The following is a 24,917-nucleotide window of genomic DNA, read 5'->3' as shown; positions in this document are numbered from 1 at the left end:
GAAGGTCCCCACTTCTTTTCCATATGATTTCCTCAGCATCTTGCAGCGTCTAACATGATGATGGTGCCTATAATCCTCCCTCCTCAAACATCAAAAGTACACAGAATTCTTTATATCAACTCAGAGAAAGATGAAAGTAAAATACTCTAAGCAAAAGAAAACTGTAGATTTATCACTGGATGATTCAAATTAATATCTAATGAAAAGAAGGAACAATGAGGGAAGGCTATATCAGCATATACCATATTATGTCCTTAGGCACAATCTGGAAGAAATATTCTACAGGGATAATCTGTTCTTGAACTTTAATGCATGAAATTACTTGGCAAACTAGTTAAAAATGCAGATTCCCAGACCTTATAGACTGTCATTCAAGAGATCTGAGGTAGGGCCCAAGAAGTTGCATTTTAACAACCTAGGCTACTTGATGAACACCGTCCACTGAAACCCAAGAATTTCTTAGAGTAAAAGCAAGTAAATTAAATAATGGAAAACAAGAGGGGTTTGGTACAAATTTCATAACAAAGCAAAAAATTAAAATGTAGGTAGATTATCTATTCCCCCAAACCATTTCATGTCTGCCTTCATAGTCTATGGCACAGAACATTTAAAAAGCAATGCAGGGCTTCCACGGTGGTGCAGTGGTTGAGAGTCTGCCTGCCGATGCAGGGGACAAGGGTTCGTGCCGCGGTCCGGGAAGATCCCACATACCCCGCGGCTGGGCCCGTGAGCCGTGGCCGCTGAGCCTGTGCGTCCGGAGCCTGTGCTCAGCAACGGGAGGGGCCGCAGCAGTGAGAGGCCCGCGTACCGCAAAAAAAAAAAGCAATGCAAAACTTTAACTGTCCAAGAAAACCGTTACTAAATATTAAAAAAAAATTGAAAAAGTGGTGAAGCAGCTGCTGGTTAATGACCCTTGTTTAATCTGATAATTGTAGCTCAATCAAATTATTCAGTCAACATGTTCATTTGCACAGTTTATTTTTATGAAAAACTCGAGTCCAGAATTAACTCACTCATTTTAGTTAGGCATTTTTACCAAGAAGTTTTAACCAATCTTTAGCCACTGGGCGTTGCTTGTGTCTTCCTAAGCCATATAAGTTTTCAAAGGGACCACAATTTGCTTAGTCTGAGTATTCCATTTCAGATTAACAGAAACACCCTCCATTATTGCTTGACCATCCAAAGCTGGTCACTTTTTTTTTTTTTTTTTTTTTTTGCGGTACGCGGGCCTCTCTCACTGTTGTGGCCTCTCCCGTTGCGGAGCACAGGCTCCGGACGCGCAGGCTCAGCAGCCATGGCTCACGGGCCCAGCCACTCCACGGCATGTGGGATCTTCCAGGACCGGGGCACGAATCCGTGTCCCCTGCATCGGCAGGCGGACTCTCAACCACTGCACCACCAGGGAAGCCCTGGTCACTCTTAATAACAGGTATTTTTTACCTGGGTCCTGCTCCGGGTCAAGGAAGTCCCATGCCTTTTATCTCTTAGAAGATGACAAAGCATCCTTAAACCACAAAATAATTCCCTAACACAGTGAATTAAATTAGATTTCTGCATTTCTATAGTTCGTCCCTTTCAGTCCTACAGGTACTTCATCTTTTTTTTTTTAAGACTTAACTTTTTCTTTTCATAAATTTATTTTATTTATTTATTTTTGGCTGCGTCGGGTCTTCGTTGTGCGCATGGGCTTTCTCTAGTTGTGGCGAGCAGAGTCTACTCTCTGTTGCAGTGCGCGGGCTTCTCATTGCAGCAGCTTCTCTTGTTGCAGAGCATGGGCTATAGGAGCGCGGACTTCAGTAGTTGTGGTGCACAGGCTTAGTTGCTCCAAGGCATGTGGGATCTTCCCCAACCAGGGCCCGAACCACTGTCCCCTGCGTTGGCAGGCAGATTTTTAACCACTGCGCCACCAGGGAAGCCCCCCTTCCTTTTTTTAAATATTTGTTAGGAACGACGTTTTTTCATATAAATTTATTTATTTATTTTTGGCTGCGTTGGGTCTTCATTGCTGCACGTGGGCTTTCTCTAGTTGTGGCGAGTGGGGGCTACTCTTCATTGTGGTGCGCGGGCTTCCCATTGCAGTGGCTTCTCTTGTTGCAGAACATGGGCTGTAGGCACACCGGCTTCAGTAGTTGTGGCACGCAGGCTCAGTACTTGGGGCTCGCGGGTTCTAGAGCATAGGCTCCGTAGCTGTGGCACACGGGCTTAGTTGCTCCGCAGGATGTGGGATCTTCCCGGACCAGGGCTCGAACCTGTGTCCCCTGCATTGGCAGGCGGGTTCTTAACCACTGCGGCACCAGGGAAGCCCCTTCATCTTTTCCTTTTAGAAGCTTTCTTATTTTTTTTTCCAAAGAAATTAACTTTTAGTTGAAAGGAGACTACCCTTCCCCTCACTATTTCTAAGGACTCTATACAATAGCCTGCTTAAACCATTTTCCCAATACCAAAATTTCTAACATCAAAGCATACAACTGCTCTAAATAATAAGGCTTGTCCTGCACTGATTAAACTTCAATAATTTCAACACAAAAATCACACTTAACATTTTGAAGTTTTAACAAATGTATTTTAAATACAACATGTTTTGTAGGAGTCCACAAGGTTTTTATCTCTAAAAAACGACATAATTTTTAGGGTTCAAAAATTCCATTCTTCAAAAGAAATGACCAAGTGTTTTCTTCTATAGCTTCAAACTTTCTACACTCAACTATTTGATTGCTCCACGCCACCCCAGACAAACCTGACATGACTGAACTACTTTATATGTTACTAACTTCCCCAAAAGAAAGTTTAAAAAGGAGTCTGTAGTAAATGCAGCTCTCTGATACAATGTCTAATACAATATCTAACACAAAAGAAGCTTTAAAAAGACCATTTCTTTCCTCATTTGATTAGGCAGGAGTTAATCTTCTGTAAAAGCAAAAAACAAACAAAAAACCATTTACAAAAGCATAACACTGGGGTTTCCTTTTTTACTCAAGATGTTCAACTACCCAAAATGACAACAATTACATCTCTAAGAATATAATAAAAGGGGTAGAAAACAGCAATACAATCGACAAACTGTAGAAGCTAAATAAACCAAAGATTTTTTTAAGGGTTCTTTTTAAGGAGTAGGAAGGATCAGAAGCTTGGGGAAATCCAGAATTAAACAAAAAAAGAGAAAGAGAAAAAGATGTCCTCAACTGCAACTACTCTGTTTATCAATAGTGTCTTGGGCTGTAGGAACGAGATCTTGATCGTGATCTGTATTGACTATAGTACGGGGAAGGTGATCTTCTTCTGTACTGGTAATCACAGTCTTCATATCTGCCGTACCCACGATCATATCCTCTATTACGGTTAGAATCTCGATGTCTGCCACCTCTTCCACCTCCACCACTATGAGTTGGTCTGCCCATGTATATGTCTGGTGTAGGTGTGTGAGCTCTCTTGGTGATAGAATAATCTACACGAATTCTTCTACTGTCCAGCTCCATTCCATTTGAGCTTTCCATAGCCTCCTTTGAGTCATCTATTCTCTCGAAATAAACAAAAGCAAACCCTCGTGATCGTCCAGTTCGCTGCTCATAAACCACATTGACACCACTCAATGGTCCATATTGAGAAAATACTTCGCAAAGATCTCTCTCTGTTGTGTACAAACTGAGGCCAAACACTCCTAGACAAGTGTTGGGATCTGGATTTGCCCTGCTGCCTGTATGTCTTCTCCGGTTAAACACTGGAGAATGACTTTGGCTCCTTCGACGCTGGTATTCTGGTGTATAGGACCTACTTCGAGGTCGTCTCCTATGAGAGTGAGAATGGGATCTGGATCAAGTGTAACGTCTATGAGAATGCCTCCTTGACCTCGACCTGGATTTTGATCTTGATCGAGAATGGGATTCAAAGCGTTTGGAAACTCTTGATGGACTACGAGATCCTGACCTGCTCTCCAATTTTACATGAGCAGGAGTTCCCGCTGGAGATTTTGACTGAGAGTGAGACTCTCTGCCCTCGAAGTTGTTCTCCTCTACATCACTCATGTCGGCCAGGCACTCCCCAGAACTAAATAAGAGACAAGTCTCAGCTTGAGGGCCGATGGCCTGATCAACCAGCTGACTGGACCGTGGGAAGGAGGAAAGAGTCGGCAACAACAGCCACTCCACTCCACTCCCACTCGGTCGCAGGCTCCAGCAAAATCTTCAGAAGCTTTCTTAATTACTTTGATTTCTAAAAATCTTATATTGCAGTTTGGTGCTAATAAACGGTAGAAACAGCTATTTAGATAGAAAGTGATTCTAATTTCTAAAGATTAACTTTCTATACTAATAAATTCCAACACTCAATATCAGAGTTCTAATTATTTAATTAACAAAAGATAAGAATATTATAGTCATAAGGGAGCATTACAAAATAATTATAATATTGACACACTTAAACTTATTTTGACCATGTTGTCCATTTGGTCGATGGGATTAAGACTGCCAGTTGCAATTCATTTTACATTTAATGAGCTTATTAAATTCTATATCAGTACAATGTTGCTACATCAAAAATATGCTTTTGATTTAAATATTTTGGCTGAGGAAGTGAATATAGAAGAATGCAGCCTAAACAGACTTCTATTAACTCTGGCTATTTACATTTTTAAATTATTCACATGGAGCCCCTGCTTCGCAATAGTCCCCTCCTCTCACTCTCTCTGCTCCAGCTGTGATCCCCCATCAGTTCCCAGGACACACCACACTGCTCTAGCCGGCCTCCAGTCACTCTCAGTACAGTGTTCCCTCTATCTCTGGATTCCTTCTCCCATTTCACCTGGCTAATTATTACCTACTCTTCAGGTCTCCTGAAGCACATCACCTCCTAAAGGCAGTCTCTGTCTATCTTGCCACAGCCATTCTCCCTCAATAAAGTTAGGTTCTCCTGGTACTTATTCCCATGATACCTGATACTTCTTCATGGCACTCTACACTCTTATAATTACTTAATTATAACTTTTACTTATTAGCTATAAGGCCCATAATAGCAAGGAACTGATGGTTTGATTCACCAGTGTATTGGTAATCAATAAGCATTTGATGAAAGGCTTTTTAATTGAGCTATCTTGACAATTTCCTCCTATTTAAAAAAAATTTTTTTAAGTTGTGCTTACTTCTATCTTTTGTTTTCTAAATATTACTTAATGTATCTCTTCAGTTTGAATATGTATTTACTTTATAACTACAAAAGATTACATTTTCTTAAAAAAGATGCAAAATTTTTAATATTTTAAAAGTAAACATTTAGATATAAGATTAAGTTGACTCATAAAATTATAAGTAATTATAAAAAGAATTAATGCCTGGAATATATTTGAAAATTATCAACCAGGAAATCTGCTGAGTGCTATGCTAGAAAAATTGGGCACCATCCCAGGAAACTTAAGACCAGGAGGAACAGAGAGGTACACTGAAAAGACATCCCACTCAGCTACATATCCTGCCCTTTCTGTGATCAGGACATATACTCACTGAGAGAGGAACGGGGATTCTTTAAAAAAAAATTTTTTTTTAAGGCATTCTGCTTAGGAGTAGCAGAAAGGGTGGGCTGGCATACAGCTATGGATAACAGAATTAAGCAGACAACTTATTCCTGTTCATCAGAGGGCTTTTTAGCAAAACATTAAAAACTCTGTATTATACATTTTTGTAAATTACATATAAAGAAAATTATGCTGTAGGTGATCAAAAACGAAAGATACAATATTACCTAATATTCCCATATCTGTCCATACTGAAAGAACCATGCTTGACCACCATCTTGAAAGGTGGTTGGTGTTAGCAAGGCTTCCAATCATCATATGAACAGGGCCTTTAACAAAGTAATCCAGTTTCTCCAGTGTGTCACTAATGGGATTGAAACAAAAAGGTGATTCTGGCTACACTGAAAAGCATCAAATAACAAGGGATTATTATTATTAATGATTAAAATTTCTTGCGCACCTATTACATGTCAGCATAGTGGGGGATGCTTTGCATAGTCATCTCATTTACTCCTCCCCAATACCCTGAAATGCAGAAAGGCATCCCCATTTAACAGACAAGAAAATAGGTTCAAAGAGTTGAAAAAGTTTGCCCAGTGACACAACTGCTAAGTAGAAAACCTGGAATTTAATTCTAAAGCCTACGACTTTCCTTTAAAGGCTCTCAGGGTAAGTAAGGTGCTCAATGAGTAATGGTGTTGACATGGCAAATAAACATGGATTCTCTTTTGTGTAACCCTACAATCCAAAATGGAAGATCATGCTTCCACATAAAATATATACGCAAACAAGTCACACAGTGATGGGAAAGTCAGGCAGCTCCATCACTCACTTGTCCTCTCCATCTTGCCACATCATTCAAATCCATGCCATAAGAAAATGTCTAATTTACTACATGGCGTGGGTGTTTCAGTAACCATAACAAAATCTTCAATCTATACATACCAAGGGTCCACTGTTTGCAATCAGCAACGCTTACACTTTATTCTAAGGACTAAAGCAGAAATAGTTGTAAATATAATAGTGCAGGATAAAGTATGTAATTAATTATGTTAATATGGGGGAAACAAGATTTTCTGTGTAAGAGTAAAGAGATTCAAATATAATTTTAAAGTTTTAAACGTCTGTAATATTAAACTTGAACTGTCAAATTATGACTTATTTTTAATATGCTACAATATATTTCCAAGCTCTTTCAACTAGAAACAATGACAAAGTAGCAGCAATGAGCATCCCAAGAATCCAAGTTATACTTTCTAAATACCACTCCCCATAAAAAGGATCAGGGCTTCTTAGAATATTCACTGATTCTGAGAAAAGCAATATAAATGTGAACCTTTATCCTGAACTAAAAATCAAGGAAGTTATCAAAGATTGATGGATTCATGTCAAAAGGACACAACAGAAAGCTTGAAGGGACTCCCATTGACAAAATTTTGGATAACCTGAGCATCAAAAGAATAGAGTATAGCTGAGAAAGACACTGAATATATAAAAATCCTTGAGTCTATATAGTGATACTCCAAAAAATGAAAGCATTACTCAATGGGAAAAAGGAAAAAAAAAAAATCACTGGCAGTGATTATTAAACTAACTTTTTACTCTGAAAATTGGTCCTTAAAAAAACACATTTATCCTGCCTTTTCAGTAGGAACTACAGTATAGGTTAATCAAAAAGCCCCAGTTAATAAGGGAAAGTTCCTTTACAGAGAAGAATGCCAGTTTATAACTGTAAAAAAAAAAAAAAAAAAAAAAAGGGCGCAATAGGAAAAATTACCATTCTGCAACCCCTGACAAACTAATTGAGACAAGCAAGGATTGTTAATGGATGCTAAAAATCATTAGACAAAAGACTGGGGAACTGGATACTCACAGTGCCAAAGTATCATCCCACAGATTACTTGCTTGCTGCAAAGGGAAATAAAGCTTACTTTTCCATGGAGAGGCCTGGCTGTCATAATCTTAAGCAATCAAAATTAATATCACCGTTAAAGATAAAACCAGATAGTAAATACTACTTCCTGATGTGATGCAATATGAAGTACACAGCATCACCTACAAAATATTCTGTCCAAACAACACTTAGGGTCTTGTTTTAATTTGTAGGAAACAGAGGAATATAAATCAGGTTAAACATCACCAGGAAGAAATAACCAGTTAAATCCAGAATGTGGAGTAGCTGCGTGCTGCTAGTGCTGCTCAAGGCTCCAGCTCACAGGGCCAGGCACAACATCTCTGCACATGGCCCCGCTGAGCCAAGGTGTCATGTGTAGAGCTTCTGCACGCAGCCCGCCAAGCTCAAGTATCAGGTGCAGCCTGATACATTTCATGCTAGGAACTCTTGTCTGAATTGCCAGGAAGAAGGCCACTGCACGCAGTACTCTATGAGCAAGTGAAACTAGACTAAGCACAAAGGAAAAAACATGAAATGTAGATCCTCTAGCAACAGGAGTAATGGAAGATTTCCCTAAATCTGCCCTCAAGCTTTTCCTTGATTGATCTGTGAGTATGGAACACTTCAAAACTAAATAGTGTGAAGAGAGAAACCTTCAAGATAGAGGAGGAGTAAGACGTGGAGGTCACCTTCCTCCCCACAAATACATCAAAATTACATCTATGTGTGGAACAACTCGTACAGAACACCTACTGAACGCTGGCAGAGGACCTCAGACTTCCAAAAGTCGTGTGGCTGACAGGGTCTTGGTGGTCCGGCTGGCTGTCAGGCCTGAGCCTCTGAGGTGGGAGAGCCGAGTTCAGGACATTGGTTGACCAGAGACCTCCCAGCCCCACATAATATCAATCGGCAAGAGCTCTCCCAGAGATCTCCATCTCAATGCTAAGACCCAGCTCCACTCAATGACCAGCAAGCTCCAGTGCTGGACACCCCATGCCAAACAACTAGCAAGACAGGAACACAACCCCACCCATTAGCAGAGAGGCTGCCTAAAATCATAATAAGGTCACAGACACCCCAAAACACACCACCAAACTTGGACCTGCCCACCAGAAAGACAAGATCCAGCCTCATCCACCAGAACACAGGCACCAGTCCCCTCCACCAGGAAGCCTACACAACCCACTGAACCAACCATCCCCGCTGGGGGCAGACACCAAAAACAACGGGAGCTACAAACCTGTAGGCTGCAAAAAGGAGACCCCAAACACAGTAAGTTAAGCAAAATGAGAAGACAGAGAAATACACAGCAGATGAAGGAGCAAGGTAAAAACCCACCAGACTAAACAAATGAAGAGGAAATAGACAGTCTACCTGAAAAAGAATTCAGAGTAATGATAGTGAAGATGATCTAAAATCTTGGAAATAGAATGGAGAAAATACAAGAAACATTTAATAAGGACCTAGAAGAACTAAAGAGCAAATAAACAATGATGAACAACACAATAAATGAAATTTAAAAATTCTCTAGAAGGAATCAACAGCAGAATAACTGAGGCAGAAGAACGGATAAGTGACCTGGAAGATAAAATAGTGGAAATAACTACCACAGAGCAGAATAAAGAAAAAACAATGAAGAGAATTGAGGAAAGTCACAGAGACCTCTGGGACAACATTAAACGGACCAACATTCAAATTATAGGGGTCCTAGAAGAAGAAGGGAAAAAGAAAGGGACTGAGAAAATATTTGAAGAGATTATAGCTGAAAACTTCCCAATATGGGAAAGGAAATAGTTGATCAAGTCCAGGAAGTGCAGAAAACCCATACAGGATAAATCCAAGGAGAAACACACCAAGACACATATTAATCAAAATATCAAAAATTAAATACAAAGAAAAAATATTGAAGCAGCAAGGGAAAAGCAACAAATAACATACAAGGGAATCCTCATAAGGTTAACAGCTGATCTTTCAGCAGAAACTCTGCAAGCCAGAAGGGACTGGCAGGATATATTTAAAGTGATGAAAGGGAAAAACCTACAACCAAGATTACTCTATCCAGCAAGGATCTCATTCAGATTCAATGGAGAAATTAAAACCTTTACAGACAAGCAAAAGCTAACAGAATTCAGCACCACCAAACCTGCTTTACAACAAATGCTAAAGGAACTTCTCTAGGCAGGAAACACAAGAGAAGGAAAAGACCTACTGTAACAAACCCAAAACAATTAAGAAAATGGTAACAGGAACATACATATCGATAATTACCTTAACTGTAAATGGATTAAATGCTCCAACCAAAAGACACAGACTGGCTGAATGGATACAAAAACAAGACGCGTATATATGCTGTCTACGAGAGACCCACTTCAGACCTAGGGACACATACAGACTGAAAGTGTGTTGATGGAAAAACATATTCCATGCAAATGGAAACCAAAAGAAACCTGGAGTAGCAATTCTCATATCAGACAAAATAGACTTTAAAATAAAGACTATTACAAGAGACAAAGAAGGACACTACATAATGATCAAGGGATCAATCCAAGAAGATATAACAACTGTAAATATTTATGCACCCAACATAGGAGCACCTCAATACTTAAGGCAAATGATAACAGCCATAAAAGGGGAAATCCACAGTAACACAATAATAGTAGGGGACTTCAACGCCACACTTTCACGAATGGACAGATCAACCAAAATGAAAATAAATAAGGAAACACAAGCTTTAAATGACACATTAAACAAGATGGATTTAATTGATATTTATAGGACATTCCATCCAAAAACAGCAGATTACACTTTCTTCTCAAGTGCACACAGAACATTCTCCAGGATAGATCATATCTTGGGTCACAAATCAAGCCTTGGTAAATTTAAGAAAACTGAAATCATATCAAGTATCTTCTCCGACCACAACGCTATGAGACTAGATATCAATTACAGGAAAAAAACTGTAAAAAATACAAACACATGAGGCTAAAAATTATGCTACTAAATAACCAAGAGATCAATGAAGAAATCAAAGAGGAAATCAAAACATACCTAAAAACAAATGACAAGGAAAACATGACAACCCAAAACCTATGGGATGTAGCAAAAGCAGTTCTAAGAGGGAAGTTTACAGCAATACAATCCTACCTCAAGAAACAAGAAAAATCTCAAATGAACAACCTAACCTTACATCTAAAGCAACTAGAGAAAGAAGAACAAAAAAACCCCAAAGTTAGCAGAAGGAAAGAAATCATGAAGATCAGATCAGAAATAAATGAAAAAGAAATGAAAGAAACGATAGCAAAGATCAATAAAACTAAAAGCTGGTTCTTTAAGAAGATAAACAAAATTGATAAACCATTAGCCAGACTCATCAAGAAAAAAAGGGAGAAGACTCAAATCAACAGAATTAGAAATGAAAAAGGAGAAGTAACAACTGACACTGCAGCAATACAAAGGATCATGAGAGATTACTACAAGCAACTGTATGCCAATAAAATGGACAACCTGGAAGAAATGGACAAATTCTTAGAAAAGCACAACCTTCCGAGACTGAACCAGGAAGAAATAGAAAATATAAACAGACCAATCATAAGCACTGAAATTGGAACTGTGATTAAAAATCTTCCAACAAACAAAAGCCCAGGATCAGATGGCTTCACAGGCAAATTCTATCAAACATTCAGAGAAGAGCTAACACTTATCCTTCTCAAACTCTTCCAAAATATAGCAGAGGGAGGAACACTCCCAAACTCATTCTACCATCACCCTGACACCAAAACCAGACAAAGATGTCACAAAAAAAGAAAACTATAGGCCAATATCACTGATGAACATAGTTGCAAAAATCCTCAACAAAATACTAGCAAACAGAATCCAACAGCACATTAAAAGGATCATACACCCTGATCAAGTGGGGTTTATCCCAGGAATGCAAGGATTCTTCAATATATGCAAATCAATCAATGTGATACACCATATTAACAAACTGAAGGATAAAAACCATATGATAATCTCAATAGATGCAGAAAAAAGCTTTTGACAAAACTCAACACACATTTATGATAAAAACCCTCCAGAAAGTAGGCATAGAGGGAATTTACCTCAACATAATAAAGGCCATATATGACAAACCCACAGTGAACATTGTTCTCAATGGTGAAAAACTGAAACCATTTCCACTAAGATCAGGAACAAGACAAGGTTGCCCACTCTCACCACTCTTATTCAACATGGTTTTGGAAGTTTTAGCCACAGCACTCAAAGAAGAAAAAGAAATAAAAGGAACCCAAATTGGAAAAGAAGAAGTAAAACTGTCACTGTTTGCAGATGACATGATACTGTACATAGAGAATCCTAAAGCTGCTACCAGAAAACTACTAGAGCTAATCAATGAATTTAGTAAAGTAGCAGGTTACAAAATTAATGCACAGAAATATCTTGCATTCCTATACACTAATGATGAAAAATCTGCAAGGGAAATTAAGGAAACACTCCCATTTATCACTGCAACAAAAAGAATAAAATACCTAGGAATAAACCTACCTAAGGAGACAAAAGACCTGTATGCAGAAAACTATAAGACACTGATGAAAGAAGTTAAAGAAGATACAAACAGATGGAAAGATACACCATGTTCCTGGATTGGAAGAATCAACATTGTGAAAATGACTATACTACCCAAAGCAATCTACAGGTTCAACACAATCCCTATGAAACTACCACTGGCATTTTTCACAGAACTAGAACAAAAAAATTTCACAATTTGTATGGAAACAAAAAAGACCCCAAATAGCTAAAGCAATCTTGAGAAAGAAAAACAGAGCTGGAGGAATCAGGCTTCCAGTCTTCAGACTATACTACAAAGCTACAGTAATCAAGGCAGTATGGTACTGGCACAAAAACAGCAATATGGATCAATGGGACAGGATAGAAAGCCCAGAGATAAACCCACGCACATATGGTCACCTTATCTTTGATAAAGGAGGCAAGAATATACAATGGAGAAAAGACTGCCTCTTTGATAAGTGGTGCTGGGAAAACTGGACGGCTTCATGTAAAAGAATGAAATTATAATGCTCCTTAACACCATACACAAAAATAAACTCAAAATGGATTAAAGACCTAAATGTAAGGTCAGACACTATAAAACTCTTAGAGGAAAACATAGGCAGAACACTCTATGACATAAATCACAGCAAGATCCTTTTTGACCCATCTCCTAGAGAAATGGAAATAAAACAAAAATAAACAAATGGGACCTAATGAAACTCAAAAGCTTTTGCACAGCAAAGGAAACCATAAACAAGACAAAAAGACAACCCTCAGAATGGGAGAAAATATTTGCAAACGAAGTAACTTACAAAGGATTAATCTCCAAAATATACAAGCAGCTCATGCAGCTCAATATCAAGAAAACAAACAACTCAATCCAAAATTGGGCAGAAGACCTAAATAGACATTTCTCCAAATAAGATATACAGATTGCCAATAAACACATGAAAGGATGCTCAACATCACTAATCATTAGAGAAATGCAAATCAAAACTACAATGAGGTATCATCTCACACCGGTCAGAATGGCCATCATCAAAAAATCTGCAAACAACAAATGCTGGAGAGGGTATGGAGAAAAGGGAACCCTCCTACACTGTTGGTGGGAATGTAAATTGATACAGCCACTATGGAGAACAGCATGGAGGTTCCTTAAAAAACTAAAAACAGAACTACCATATGACCCAGTAATACCACTACTGGGCATATACTCTGAGAAAACCATAACTCAAAAAGAGTCATGTACCACAATGTTCATTGCAGCTCTATTTACACTAACCAGGACATGGAAGCAACCTAAGTGTCCATCGACAGATGAATGGATAAAGAAGATGTGGCACATATATACAATGACATATTACCCAGCCATAAAAAGAGACGAAATTGAGGTATTTGTAGTGAGGTGGATGGACCCAGAATCTGTCACACAAAGTGAAGTCAGTCAGAAAGAGAAAAACAAATACCGTATGCTAACACATATATATGGAATCTAAGAAAAAAACAACTCGTTCTGAAGAACCTAAGGCCAGGACAGGAATAAAGACACAGACACAGAGAGTGGACTTAAGGACACAAGGAGGGGGAAAGGTAAGCTGGGACGAAGTGAGAGAGTGGCATTGACATAAATACACTACCAAATGTAAAAGAGATAGCTAGTGAGAAGCAGCCACATAGCACAGGGAGATCAGCTCGGTGCTTTGTGACCACCTAGAGGGGCGGGATAAGGAGTGTGGGAGGGAGACGCAAGAGGGAGGGGATATGGGGATATATGTACACATATAGCTGCTTCACTTTGTTATACAGCAGCAACTAATACAACAATATAAAGCAATTATACTACAATAAAGATGTTAAAAAAAAAATGTGGGACAAGATAGACCCTTCAGACCAGACCCTTCAGTAAGTCTGCCTCATGGAAGAGAGGAAGTAGGAGGGAACCATCCTAGATTAAGAGTAATTGAAGAGGCATGACGAACAAATGCAACATGTGAAACTTGTCTCAGCTTGTGCACTATTATCATTAGATACTTTATTCTCAGTATCTCCTCAAATGTAAATGTCCATGAAAACCAAAACAAGAAAAACATTTGTATAAATTTTCCAAACCATGGAAGTTGACATTTCATTGTACTCTACTCACCTCCACTTAGTAGCTTCATGACTAGCCACAGCTCATCTTTTACCACGAAAGACGTGTAGTAAGACACAATATTAGGATGATGGCACTGACTCATGGCTTGAATTTCTTTCTACAAAGAAGAGAAAACATGGTAATTCATTATATGCAAGGCTAAAACAACACTAGAAGTTACTGAATCCAGATCTGGGAATTCCAAAGACTATGTCACAACCTTTCTGGGATTTTCATGCCTGACCTCTGCAAGAATGGATAAACCAAAAAAACCGCTTGGTTTCCCTCAGTCCATTCTGACTCTTACTCCTTTCACTCGTTAAACTAGCGATCTCTGAAACCAAAAACATGCACTATTTATCACACCCTGCCACAGCACCACAGAGGCCTCCACTGGGACACATATTTTTACTTCCAGGTGCCCTTAAAGAACCATCTTGGGAAATCAGGTTTTACAGTCACAGAGGATAATTATCAATACTAATAAACAAAGGGTGGTTGGTTGGTTTGTCTTTCTTCTCCAAAACATTGTTTCACCTCATTTTTGTGAAATGATTAACGGTTCCCAATTTAAAGAGGCCATAAACTAAATCCAAAGTAGACACCTGAGCCCAAAGTCTCAGCTTATACTATCTCATTCGAATTTATGAATTTAAATTAGATTTGGTGTGATTAAATGCCTTATAAAAGCCCTGTGTGATCAGGGCCCTGCTTACCTCTCCATCATTCCTACTACCTTCACTGACCCCTACCCCCAAAATACCCCTGTCCTATGATCCAGCCAAAGTAACTTCAAGTGAGCCATGCTTCTTCTAACCATGGGCATTTAACCCTGTTGTTCCCTCTGCCTCAAATACACTTCCCTCATTTTCACCCAGCTGAAAACACCAATTCTTCCTTCTGATCTCAGCCAAAATACCACTTCCTCCCAACTTCCCAGGTTGAGTTAGTTAGGTGTCCCTTCTCTTGGCTTCCAAGCTCTGTGCATATCTCCTTACATCACAGCACATATGTACTGGATAGTACATTGGATGCTTATTTGTCTGTCCTTCCCTGCTAGACTGACAACTCCAAGAAGGTTAAGTACTTAAAAGTGGACTCATACACATGGTGGGAATTATCATACGATGCTATAATTGCCTATTTATTTTTCTGCATCCCTCACAAAACTGTAGCTCAATGAGAGGTCAGATTCTGTATACTGGCCCTTATTGTGCCTGGCACACAGTATACCCTCAATAAATATTTGCTGAATGAATAAAATCCTATAGCATTTTATATAGCTTTTTACTACTGATGTATTAATACTTGCCCTATGCCCTTGGTATTTGTTCAGTAAGATCAATTGTGTAAAAGTTGCCCATAATCCCTGATTCATAAGAAGTGTTCAATAAACACTAGTTTTTCCATTTTCATTTTCTCTACTTCAATGTAAATTCTTTTACGGCAAGGACTTTGTTGTGTGCATTTTTGCTACCCACTAAGTTACTAGCACAGTCTTCCATACTAAAAGGTAAGTAAATATGAAGGATAAGGAAGAAGAACTAAAGTAAACACCTGCCTATTGACATAGTTATACAGGATTTGAAGAGATAAGATATGTACATATAAGAGGGAATATAAAGAGAACAGCATATATGTGCCAAATGAGCAGTAAAGATAGTAAATGTTACAAGAATCCAGAGGAAAGAACAGTTAAGGCAGGCAAGAAGTCTTCACAGAGAAGGTGGGAACTACGTTTAGTTCTGCAGGATGTGGAATGTTATAGCAGTACAAGGTGCAAAGCACATAAAATTACAAAAAAAGGATGAAATAAGCAAGACAGATTTTAGGACACAGGAGTAAACCTGTCTAAGGTTAAGTAGTTCATGCTTTCAACAGAAATTTACCAAATGCCTACTCTGTGCCAGGCACAGTCCTAGGTGCTTGACCACAATGGTGAACCCTCATGAAACTTACAGTCTGATGAAGAAGTCAGACAAATACTAATTAATAACACAGATGAAGAAAGTATGATAGGAGAAGTACTAAATACTACATGATTTCATCGGAGAGGTGAATTACCAAAAATTAGGAGTGACAATCAGGGAAAGCTTCCTATAAGAAGTTTTACTACACTGACACTGAAATAGAAAAGATAAATATGTTTTTAGGGGTTTTGATTGTTTAATTACCTGGGACCGTATCATAAAGGAGCTTGTAACTGTGTTCAATAATTTAGGCTTCATCCTAACAGCAATGGAAAGGCATCAAAGGTTTAACTATATTTATTTTTTCATAAAAATCACTCTGGCTGTAATGTAGAAAATAAAAGAGAGAAGGCAAGACTAAAGGGAAAGACTCTGTTCAAGGTTGTTGCCATGAGCTGGGTGAGATGATAATGGCCTGAAAAACGATAAACAGCTAATTTCTCAGTTTAGATTACTGTACTATGGTTATGTTACTCTTAGGAGATGTTGGGTGAACAGCATATGGGAACTTTCTATGCTGCTTTAGCAGCTCTTCTGTAAGGTTGAGACTATCACAAAATAAAAAGTTAAAAAAAATAAGTGGTAATATGAATGAAAAGAAAGGGAAGAGTCAAGAGATGATACTAAAGAGGTATAAACAATAGGACTTGGTGACTAACTGGACAGGAGAGGTGAAAGAGACAGAAATCACATAGGGGAGTGACAATGCAAAGAGCTGGGGTCAAATGGTCCAAGGTCTTAAATGTTAAGCAAAAGGTTTTGAGCTTAATCCTGGAAAAAAGAGTACTACAAAGGGTTTTCTAAAAGGAGACTATGGCGGGGGGACAAATTGGGAATTTGAGATCAACAGATACACACTACTATATATAAAACAGATAAACAATAAAGACCTACTGTATAGCACAGGGACCTATATTCAATATTCTGTAATAACCCATAATGGAAAAGAACCTGAAAAAGTATACATATACATACATATATATATATATATATGTATGTATAACTCAATCACTTTGCTGTACACCTGAAACACTGTAAATCAACTACAACTAAAAAAAATTAATAAAAACAAACAAAAAACAACCACAACAAAAAAAAGGAGGCTAGCAGGAGAGCCATAAATTTTAAAGATTAAAAGGGCCTTAAATATTCCATTTCTTCTCTTCTATTCCTCTTAATTCCCCTTGGAGTTATCCTTTTCCCTTTCCTTTCAAAAAGAAAAAATATACATATTAAGTGCTCTGCAAGAGTGGTATATTCATTCTGACTCAAATTTCCCAGCAGCTTCCTTAACACTCATAAGTGATTCCACCCCTACTCATGAAAATGCTTTCCTGAAAGTCCTTTATTGTCTGCTAATACCAGATCTTTTGTCTGGAATTTTCAGTTCTCCACCGGAAGCCATGTTTTAATGATGGACTGTTCATTCCTTCTTGAAACTCACTCATCTTGATTTCTACTAATTACTCCCTGGTTTTCTGATTACTCCAACGTAGGTGGCTTTCCTCCACTTCACACTATTCAGTCAGTCCCCAAGTAATGTTAATTTATTCATTCACTCATTCAGAGTGAATAGTCCCTGCCCTCATAGAGTGCTCATTCTAGTACTAACAATTTTTCCATCTATAAAATGTCTGGGGAATTTGTGTCTTCCTTTCCATTATCACTGTCACTGCCTGAATTTAGTCTCAATATCTCTTTGGGTTCTTCAACCTATGGGATGCAACTCATATGGGTCATGAAATAAATTTAGTGGATCACATTAAAAAAAAAACAGACAAACAAAAATAGGATAGAAAATCAGAGTGCATTCCACATAATTAAGAATTGTTTTACGTAAGGTAGATAGCTAGTGGGAAGCAGCCGCATAGCACAGGGAGATCAGCTTGGTGCTTTGTGAGCGCCTGGAGGGGTGGGATACAGAGGGTGGGAGGGAGGAGACGCAAGAGGGAAGAGATATGGGAACATATGTATATGTATAACTGATTCACTTTGTTATAAAGCAGAAACTAACACACCATTGTAAAGCAATTATACTCCAATAAAGATGTAAAAAAAAAAAAGAAATGCTCAAAAAAATTGTTTTATAAAAATGTTTCAGTTATATTAATATATAATATCATATATATTCATAATGGTAATATATAATATGCTATTCTTTGCTGATCTTAAACCCCTGCCCAGCAGGGTCTCCATCTCTGCCTCTTCAAAGTCTTCCCAGCCCAGGTGGCCCAGGACACAAACATCTCCACAAAGGCCTCCACTTTCATAACTGGTAGCTCCCTTCTTCCTCTTATTGCAACACAGTACTTATACCTCTCCTAAGCATTTGTCACACTCTGCCATGTACAGCAGGCAAGAGCCTTAACCCTTCAACTAGATTGTGAGCCTCTTGGCAGAAGAAAAGACATTTTAAGCCTCTTAATGGTCCCCTCAGATGTTTGTTCAATGAATCTAGTCCTAGCATCTACCAGAGGAGAGAAAAATCTCAATATATTACATAGTTGCCTTTCTCAGAGAAAAGTCTGTGAGTAAAATCTCTGGAGAAAATAAATGTAGTAAGATTTGACAGCCGACTTTGTGATCACACTTAGCAAAGGCTATCAGACGAGAAAACATTTTAACAAGAGAAAGGAGCAATATACTGCGTCCTCACTAATAACTGTCACACACATTACACACCTGTAATTGGTTTACATCAGTACTCTCTGGAGAACCCAGAGCATCCTTTCTGCATAATAATAAAGACAGTTTTGAAAATAAAATTTAAAATCACAACATCAAAAGCTTAGTATGTGGCTTCCCTGGTGGCACAGTGGTTGAGAGTCTGCCTGCCGATGCAGGGGACATGGGTTCGTGCCGCGGTCCGGGAAGATCCCACATGCCGCGGAGCGGCTGGGCCCGTGAGCCATGGCCGCTGAGCCTGCGCGTCCGGAGCCTGTGCTCCGCAACGGGAGAGGCCACAACAGTGAGAGGCCCGCATACCGAAAAAAAAAGGGTTTTCCAAATACCATATGCTAACACATATATATGGAATCTAAAAAAGCGGTACTCATGAACCTAGTGGCTGGGCAGGAATAAAGAAACAGACATAGAGAATGGACTTGAGGACACGGGGGGAAGGGGAAGCTGGGATGAAGTGAGAGAGTAGCACTGACATATATACACTACCCAATGTAAAATAGATAGCTAGTGGGAAGCTGCTGCATAGCACAGGGAGATCAACTCGATGCTTCGTGATGACTTAGAGGGATGGGATAGGGAGGCTGGGAGGGATGCTGAAGAGGGAGGGGATATGGGGATGTATGTATACGTATAGCTGATTCAATTTGTTGTACAGCAGAAACAAACACAACACTGTAAAGCAATTATACTCCAATAAAGATGTGAAAAAAATTTTTTTTAAATATTGTTTTTCTTTAACAATAAGAATTAATTTACAATTTAGACTTCTTTTATGATCACTGCAGTTCAAATGCCCAAATGGTTCTCTAAGGTATTGCTGGCATCTGTAAATCCAAGTTCGTCACATAGTGTTTCAATCAGCATCTCCTTCCAGGTGTGTGTGCTCTCACCAAAGACAGCTCTAGATCACTCCAGCAACCCAACTCTTCAGCTTCTGCTTATGCATTACCAGCTCCTGAAGAAATACATTTGTCTCATCTGCTGAAAGTTCAATATATAATTCTATTATCTTTTACTTTATTCCAATTATTCCCTAAATACTCACTACAGACTACACCAGAAATTAAACCCAATCCAGGACTGATAGATCATACCAGTCTTAGTTCCTGTCCTTTCTACTATTAGCTGTACATGATCTTAGAGAAATTACTTAACAATATAACAATATTAGTTCATATTTGTGTGGCAGTTTATGGTTTTCAAGTACTATATCATTCAATCTTCAAGAAAAACCTCATAAGGGACTTCCCTGGTGGCGCATTGGTTAAGAATCCGCCTGCCAATGCAGGGGACACGGGTTCGATCCCTGGTTCGGAAGACCCCACATGCCGCGGAGCAACTAGGCCCGTGCGCCACAACTACTGAGCCTGCACTCTAGAGCCCGCCTGCCTAGAGCCCGTGCTCTGCAACAAGAGAAGCCACCGCAATGAGAAGCCCGCACACCGCAACAAAGAGTAGGCCCCGCCCACCGCAACTAGAGAAAGCCCATGCGCAGCAACGAAGACCCAACGCCATAAATAAATTTATTAAAAAAAGAAAAACCTCATGAGGTACACAAAGCAGAAGCAGATATTATTTCCAATTTAAACCAAAGAAACTGAGGATTTAAAAAATTAAATGATTTGGAAAAACTATTTCATTTCCCTTGCTGAGCACTTACTATATACTTAAAAACTACTCTATGTGTCATGGAGCATAAAAGTACAAAACAATCCCTGTGTGGCTAGCTTTTAACGCCACAGAACATCTCATGCAGCTGTGGATCCTTGGGATACCCTTTCTTCTCCCTGACCCTAGCCCTTGGAGAAGCCAATGCTGCTGGGGGGTCATTCTACCTCTCATCCTGCAACAATGGTCAGAATGCAGGTTGGTACCATGTTCCTAGAAGGTTAAAGCCTTTTAAAGTATATTTCATTTGACCCAGAAATCACAATTGCATGATACTATTTTAAGGAAAGTGAGAAGTAAGCAAGCATTGTTTATAACAACAAAGAGGAAACAAAAATCATCCAATACTAGAGAGCAGGTAAGATAAAGTATTCAACGGAACACTACATACATATTGAAAGCTACATTAATTCATATTTATAGACATAGAAAGAATTCTATGATAAATTTTTAATTGAAAGAACAAGTATATGGTTACATTATTATGAAAATACAAAGATGTTTAAATGTGCACATATAGCAAGTGTCAATCTCAGAATGAGAGGACTATAATTTTTTTCTACTTACCTGGACTTTATAAATTTTATAATAAGCATTACTTATTAATGAAGAAATCACAAACCTTTTTAAAAAATAAAAAACAAAAAACTTCAAGTTATTTCCCACTCTAACATGAATATACAGGAAATACGAGAAGTGCATACCAGGAGTTCATCCATGCTAGTTTGACATTTCTCAAGGTTTATCCGTTTGATCGCCACTTTCTCCTTTTTAGGGGCACAATATGCTGCTTGGACCACAGCCGTTGCTCCACTCCCTAAAGATAAATATACAAGTGAGTAAATATGTAGAGGGGTAGATAAAAACAAGACATTTAAAATTCCTACACAATTTAAACAAGAGAATAATTCTTAACTTATTCTTACGCTCAACAAAAAATGCAGAGAAACACTCTAAAAAGTAGGGTGTCAATAAAAGCAAAAGCCTTGACCATTTCATAGAATTGTCAATAAATACCAGCAGACGCGCACACACACACACACACACACACACACACACAAATAAAAGTTGCTTGAGTTCCAGAAGTTCTAGAATATGATGGTGTAGGCTCACATTTCCCTGCTCTTCTCCTCTAAATACAACTAAATACCTTAGAAATAATTCAACAATCATAAAGACAATCTGAAAGGTGGAAAGAAGCAGATGGGCTGGCTAGGACCCTCAGGACGTGAGGAAAAGCACTATTGTAAGCTCCCTGGGTTTTTCTTTTATCTCGCACATATCCACGAGTGGGCACCAGAACAGCCTGCTTCCTGGAACCAACAGGGATAGCCAAACAGACAAATGAGAAAAATCCTTTCTAGCCAAAGGACTGTGAAAGGGGAAGCTCAGTAGCAACCTAGAAGACAGATTTCCCAATCGTTATCCAGGACAATCCACCCAACCCACCACAGCATCAGCATCAGCAGGGTCTCCAACCCACACCCAGACAGCAGCAGGCCAGATGCACCACAGGGCAACTAGGTCCCTGCCCCACACCTGGGCAACATCCAGCCAATCTGCCCAGAGCAGCAGCAGAGGGGGTGGGGGGCGGAAGGGGGGGAACCAGACCCACACCCACCTGTCAACCCAGGTAACACCTGCAGAGATTAAATAGGAGTCCTGCTGTGCCAGAAGAATAAAGCAGAAGATAATAACACTGCCAGAGCTCTGAAAACTCACTTACCATAAGAATTACATAGCTCACAAAAGTAGGCCAGGACTTACACATTAAATCTAAGTAGAGTAACTGCCTACTAAAATAGAAATTTTAAATAGGATCAGGAGTCTCCTAACATTAATATCCTAAATGTCCATCACACGATTTAAAAAAAGAAAATCACGTCGTCACACCAAGAACCAGGAAAAACACACTTGAATGAGAAAAGACAATCACACTGATACAAACACCAAGACGAATTACTAGTTGGAATTATCTGACAAGAATTTTAAAGCAGCCATCATAAAAGTGCTTCAACAAACAGTTAAGAATTATCTTAAAACAAAATAAAAAAATAGAAAAGCCTCAATAAGGAAACAGAAGTTACTAAAAAAAAAAAAGCACCAACTGGACATTACACAACTAAAACACATAATTTCCAAAATATAAAACCTGCTGGAGAAGCTCAATAGAAAAAGAGAGATAACAGGATAAATTCAGTGAACTTGAGGATAAGATCAATAATTTTACTCAATCTAAACAGCAGAGAGAAAACTGACTGAAAAAAAGAACAGAGCTTCAGGGAGAAGTGGAATAATAATAAAAGCTCTAAAATCTGTGTGGTAGGTAGAATAATACCCGCCCCCCAAAGGTGACCACATCCTAATCCTTGAGACCTGTGAATGTTACCATAAATGGCAAAAAGACTTGGCACATGTTATGAAATTAAGGATGGAAAGATGATCCTGGATTATCTGGGTGGGCCCAATTTAATTACAAGGGTCTTTATAAAAGAGACGAAGGAGGGTCAGAGTCAGAGAAGATGAGACAATGAAAGCAGAGGTAAGAGTAATGGAGTCATGAGCCAAGGGAGGAACCTTGAAAACATACTATGCGAAGTAAACCAATCACAAAAGACCACATATTGTATGACTCCATATATATGAAATGTCCATAGAACAGGCAAATCCATAGACACAGAAAACAGATTAGTAGTTACCAGGGGCTGGGAGAAGAGGAAAATGGGAGGTTAATGCTTAATGGGTACAATTTCTTTCTGGGGTGAGGAAAATGCTCTGGAATTAGACAATGATGATGGATGCAAAACACTGTGAATATACTAAAAAAACACTAAACTGTACACTTAAAAAATGGTTAGTTTTTAACACAACATTGTAAAGCAATTATATCTCCAATAAAGATGTTAAAAAAATGGTTAGTTTTATGTTAAGTGACATATCTTGATCTTTTTAAAAAAGGGAATACTACATACTACAAACAATTTTAACTCATAGTTCAACAATTTAGAAAAAAAGGAAGAAGCAGGAGCACTTTCCAACTCATTTCATGAAGCCAGTATTACCAACACCAAAACAAAACAAAGACATCACAAGAAAAAACAAAACAAAACAAAATAACTACAGACCAATACCTCTCATGCACTTAGCTGCAAAATCCTTAACAAAATGTTAGCCAATTGAATCCAGCAATAGATACTACACCACAACCAAGTAGTATGTATTCCAGGTATGCAAGGCTGGTACAATTAAAAAAAAAAAATCAATGTAATACACTGTATCAACAGGCTAAAGAAGAAAAATCATATGAGCATATCCACTGACACAAAAACACTTTATAAAAATTCAACACCATTCATGATAAAAAAAGCTCTCAGCAAACTAGGAATAGAGGGGAACTTCTTCAACCTCATAAAGAACATCTACAAAAAAAAAACCTTACAGCTAACATCATACTGGTGAAAGACTGCCTTCCCTCTAAGATTGGGAAAAAGGCTAAGATGTTCATTCTTACCACTTTTATTCAACATAGCACTGGAAGTCCTAGACAACACAATAAAGCAAGAAAAAGAAATAAAAGGCATCCAGATTGGAAAAGAAGAAATAAAACTGTCCCTGTTTGTAGATGTCATGACCATCTATACAAGAAAAGCTTCTAAAACTAATAAAAGAGTTTAGCAAAGTTGCAAGATAAAAGGTCAACACACAAAAACCAACTGCATTTCTATATACTAACAACAATCAAGTGGAAACCAAAATCTTAAAACACAGTATCATTTACAATTGCTCCCCCAAAATGAAACATTTAGGTATAAATCCAATAAAATATGAACAGGATCTATATGCTGAAAATTACAAAATACCAAACAAAGAAAACAAAAAAGACCTAAATAACTGGAGACTTACTATGTTCATGGATTCGAAAAATCAATGCAGTAAAGATGTCAATACTCCCCAAATTGACTCCATATAGGTTTAAGGCAATTCCTATCACACTCCTGGCAAAGTATTCTGTACACGTAGACAAGCTTACTCTAAAGTTTATATGAAAAGGGAAGGCCCTAGAATAATCAACACCATAGTAAAGAAGATGAACAGGGCTTCCCTGGTGGTGCAGTGGTTAAGAATCTGCCTGCCAATGCAGGGAACACGGGTTTGAGCCCTGGTCCAGGAAGATCCCACACGGCGCAGAGCAACTAAGCCTGTGTGCCACAACTACTGAGCCTGCGCTCTAGAGCCCTCGAGCCACAACTACTGAAGCCTGTGTACCTAGAGCCCCTGCTCCACAAGAGAAGCCACCACAATGAGAAGCCTGTGCACCAGAAAGACCCAATGCAGTCAAAAATAAAATAAATAAAAATAATTTTTTAAAAAAAGAACAAAGTTGAAGGATTCATACCATCCAATTTAAAGACTTATATAGTTACAGTAATCAAGACAGTGTGGTATAGACAGAGGGACAGACATACACACATACACACACACACACAAAACAGAACAGAGAAACCAGAAATAGAT

At 38.6% G+C, this 24,917-nt stretch overlaps 1 protein-coding gene and 1 pseudogene across 2 annotated transcripts in view; both read right to left on the bottom strand.

The window, feature by feature from the left end:
* OXSR1 (oxidative stress responsive kinase 1) overlaps positions 1-24,917 on the bottom strand; it is a 100,866-nt gene that overhangs the window by 63,155 nt on the left and 12,794 nt on the right. For both annotated transcript variants that reach the window (XM_029244176.1, XM_029244175.1), the window contains exons 2-3: positions 21,107-21,219; positions 14,089-14,197 (exon numbers count right to left, since the gene is read on the bottom strand). In XM_029244176.1, coding sequence (XP_029100009.1) covers positions 14,089-14,197; positions 21,107-21,219 — 222 coding nt within the window. The remainder of the gene's footprint in view (positions 1-14,088; positions 14,198-21,106; positions 21,220-24,917) is intronic.
* Positions 3,201-4,022, bottom strand: LOC114907983 (annotated as a pseudogene).

The sequence above is a fragment of the Monodon monoceros genome, unplaced genomic scaffold (genome assembly GCF_005190385.1).
Source record: "Monodon monoceros isolate NGI ecotype Baffin Bay Population unplaced genomic scaffold, NGI_Narwhal_1 Super_Scaffold_3, whole genome shotgun sequence".
Classification (NCBI taxonomy): Eukaryota; Metazoa; Chordata; class Mammalia; order Artiodactyla; family Monodontidae; genus Monodon; species Monodon monoceros.
This window is presented reverse-complemented; position numbering and strand designations above follow the sequence as displayed.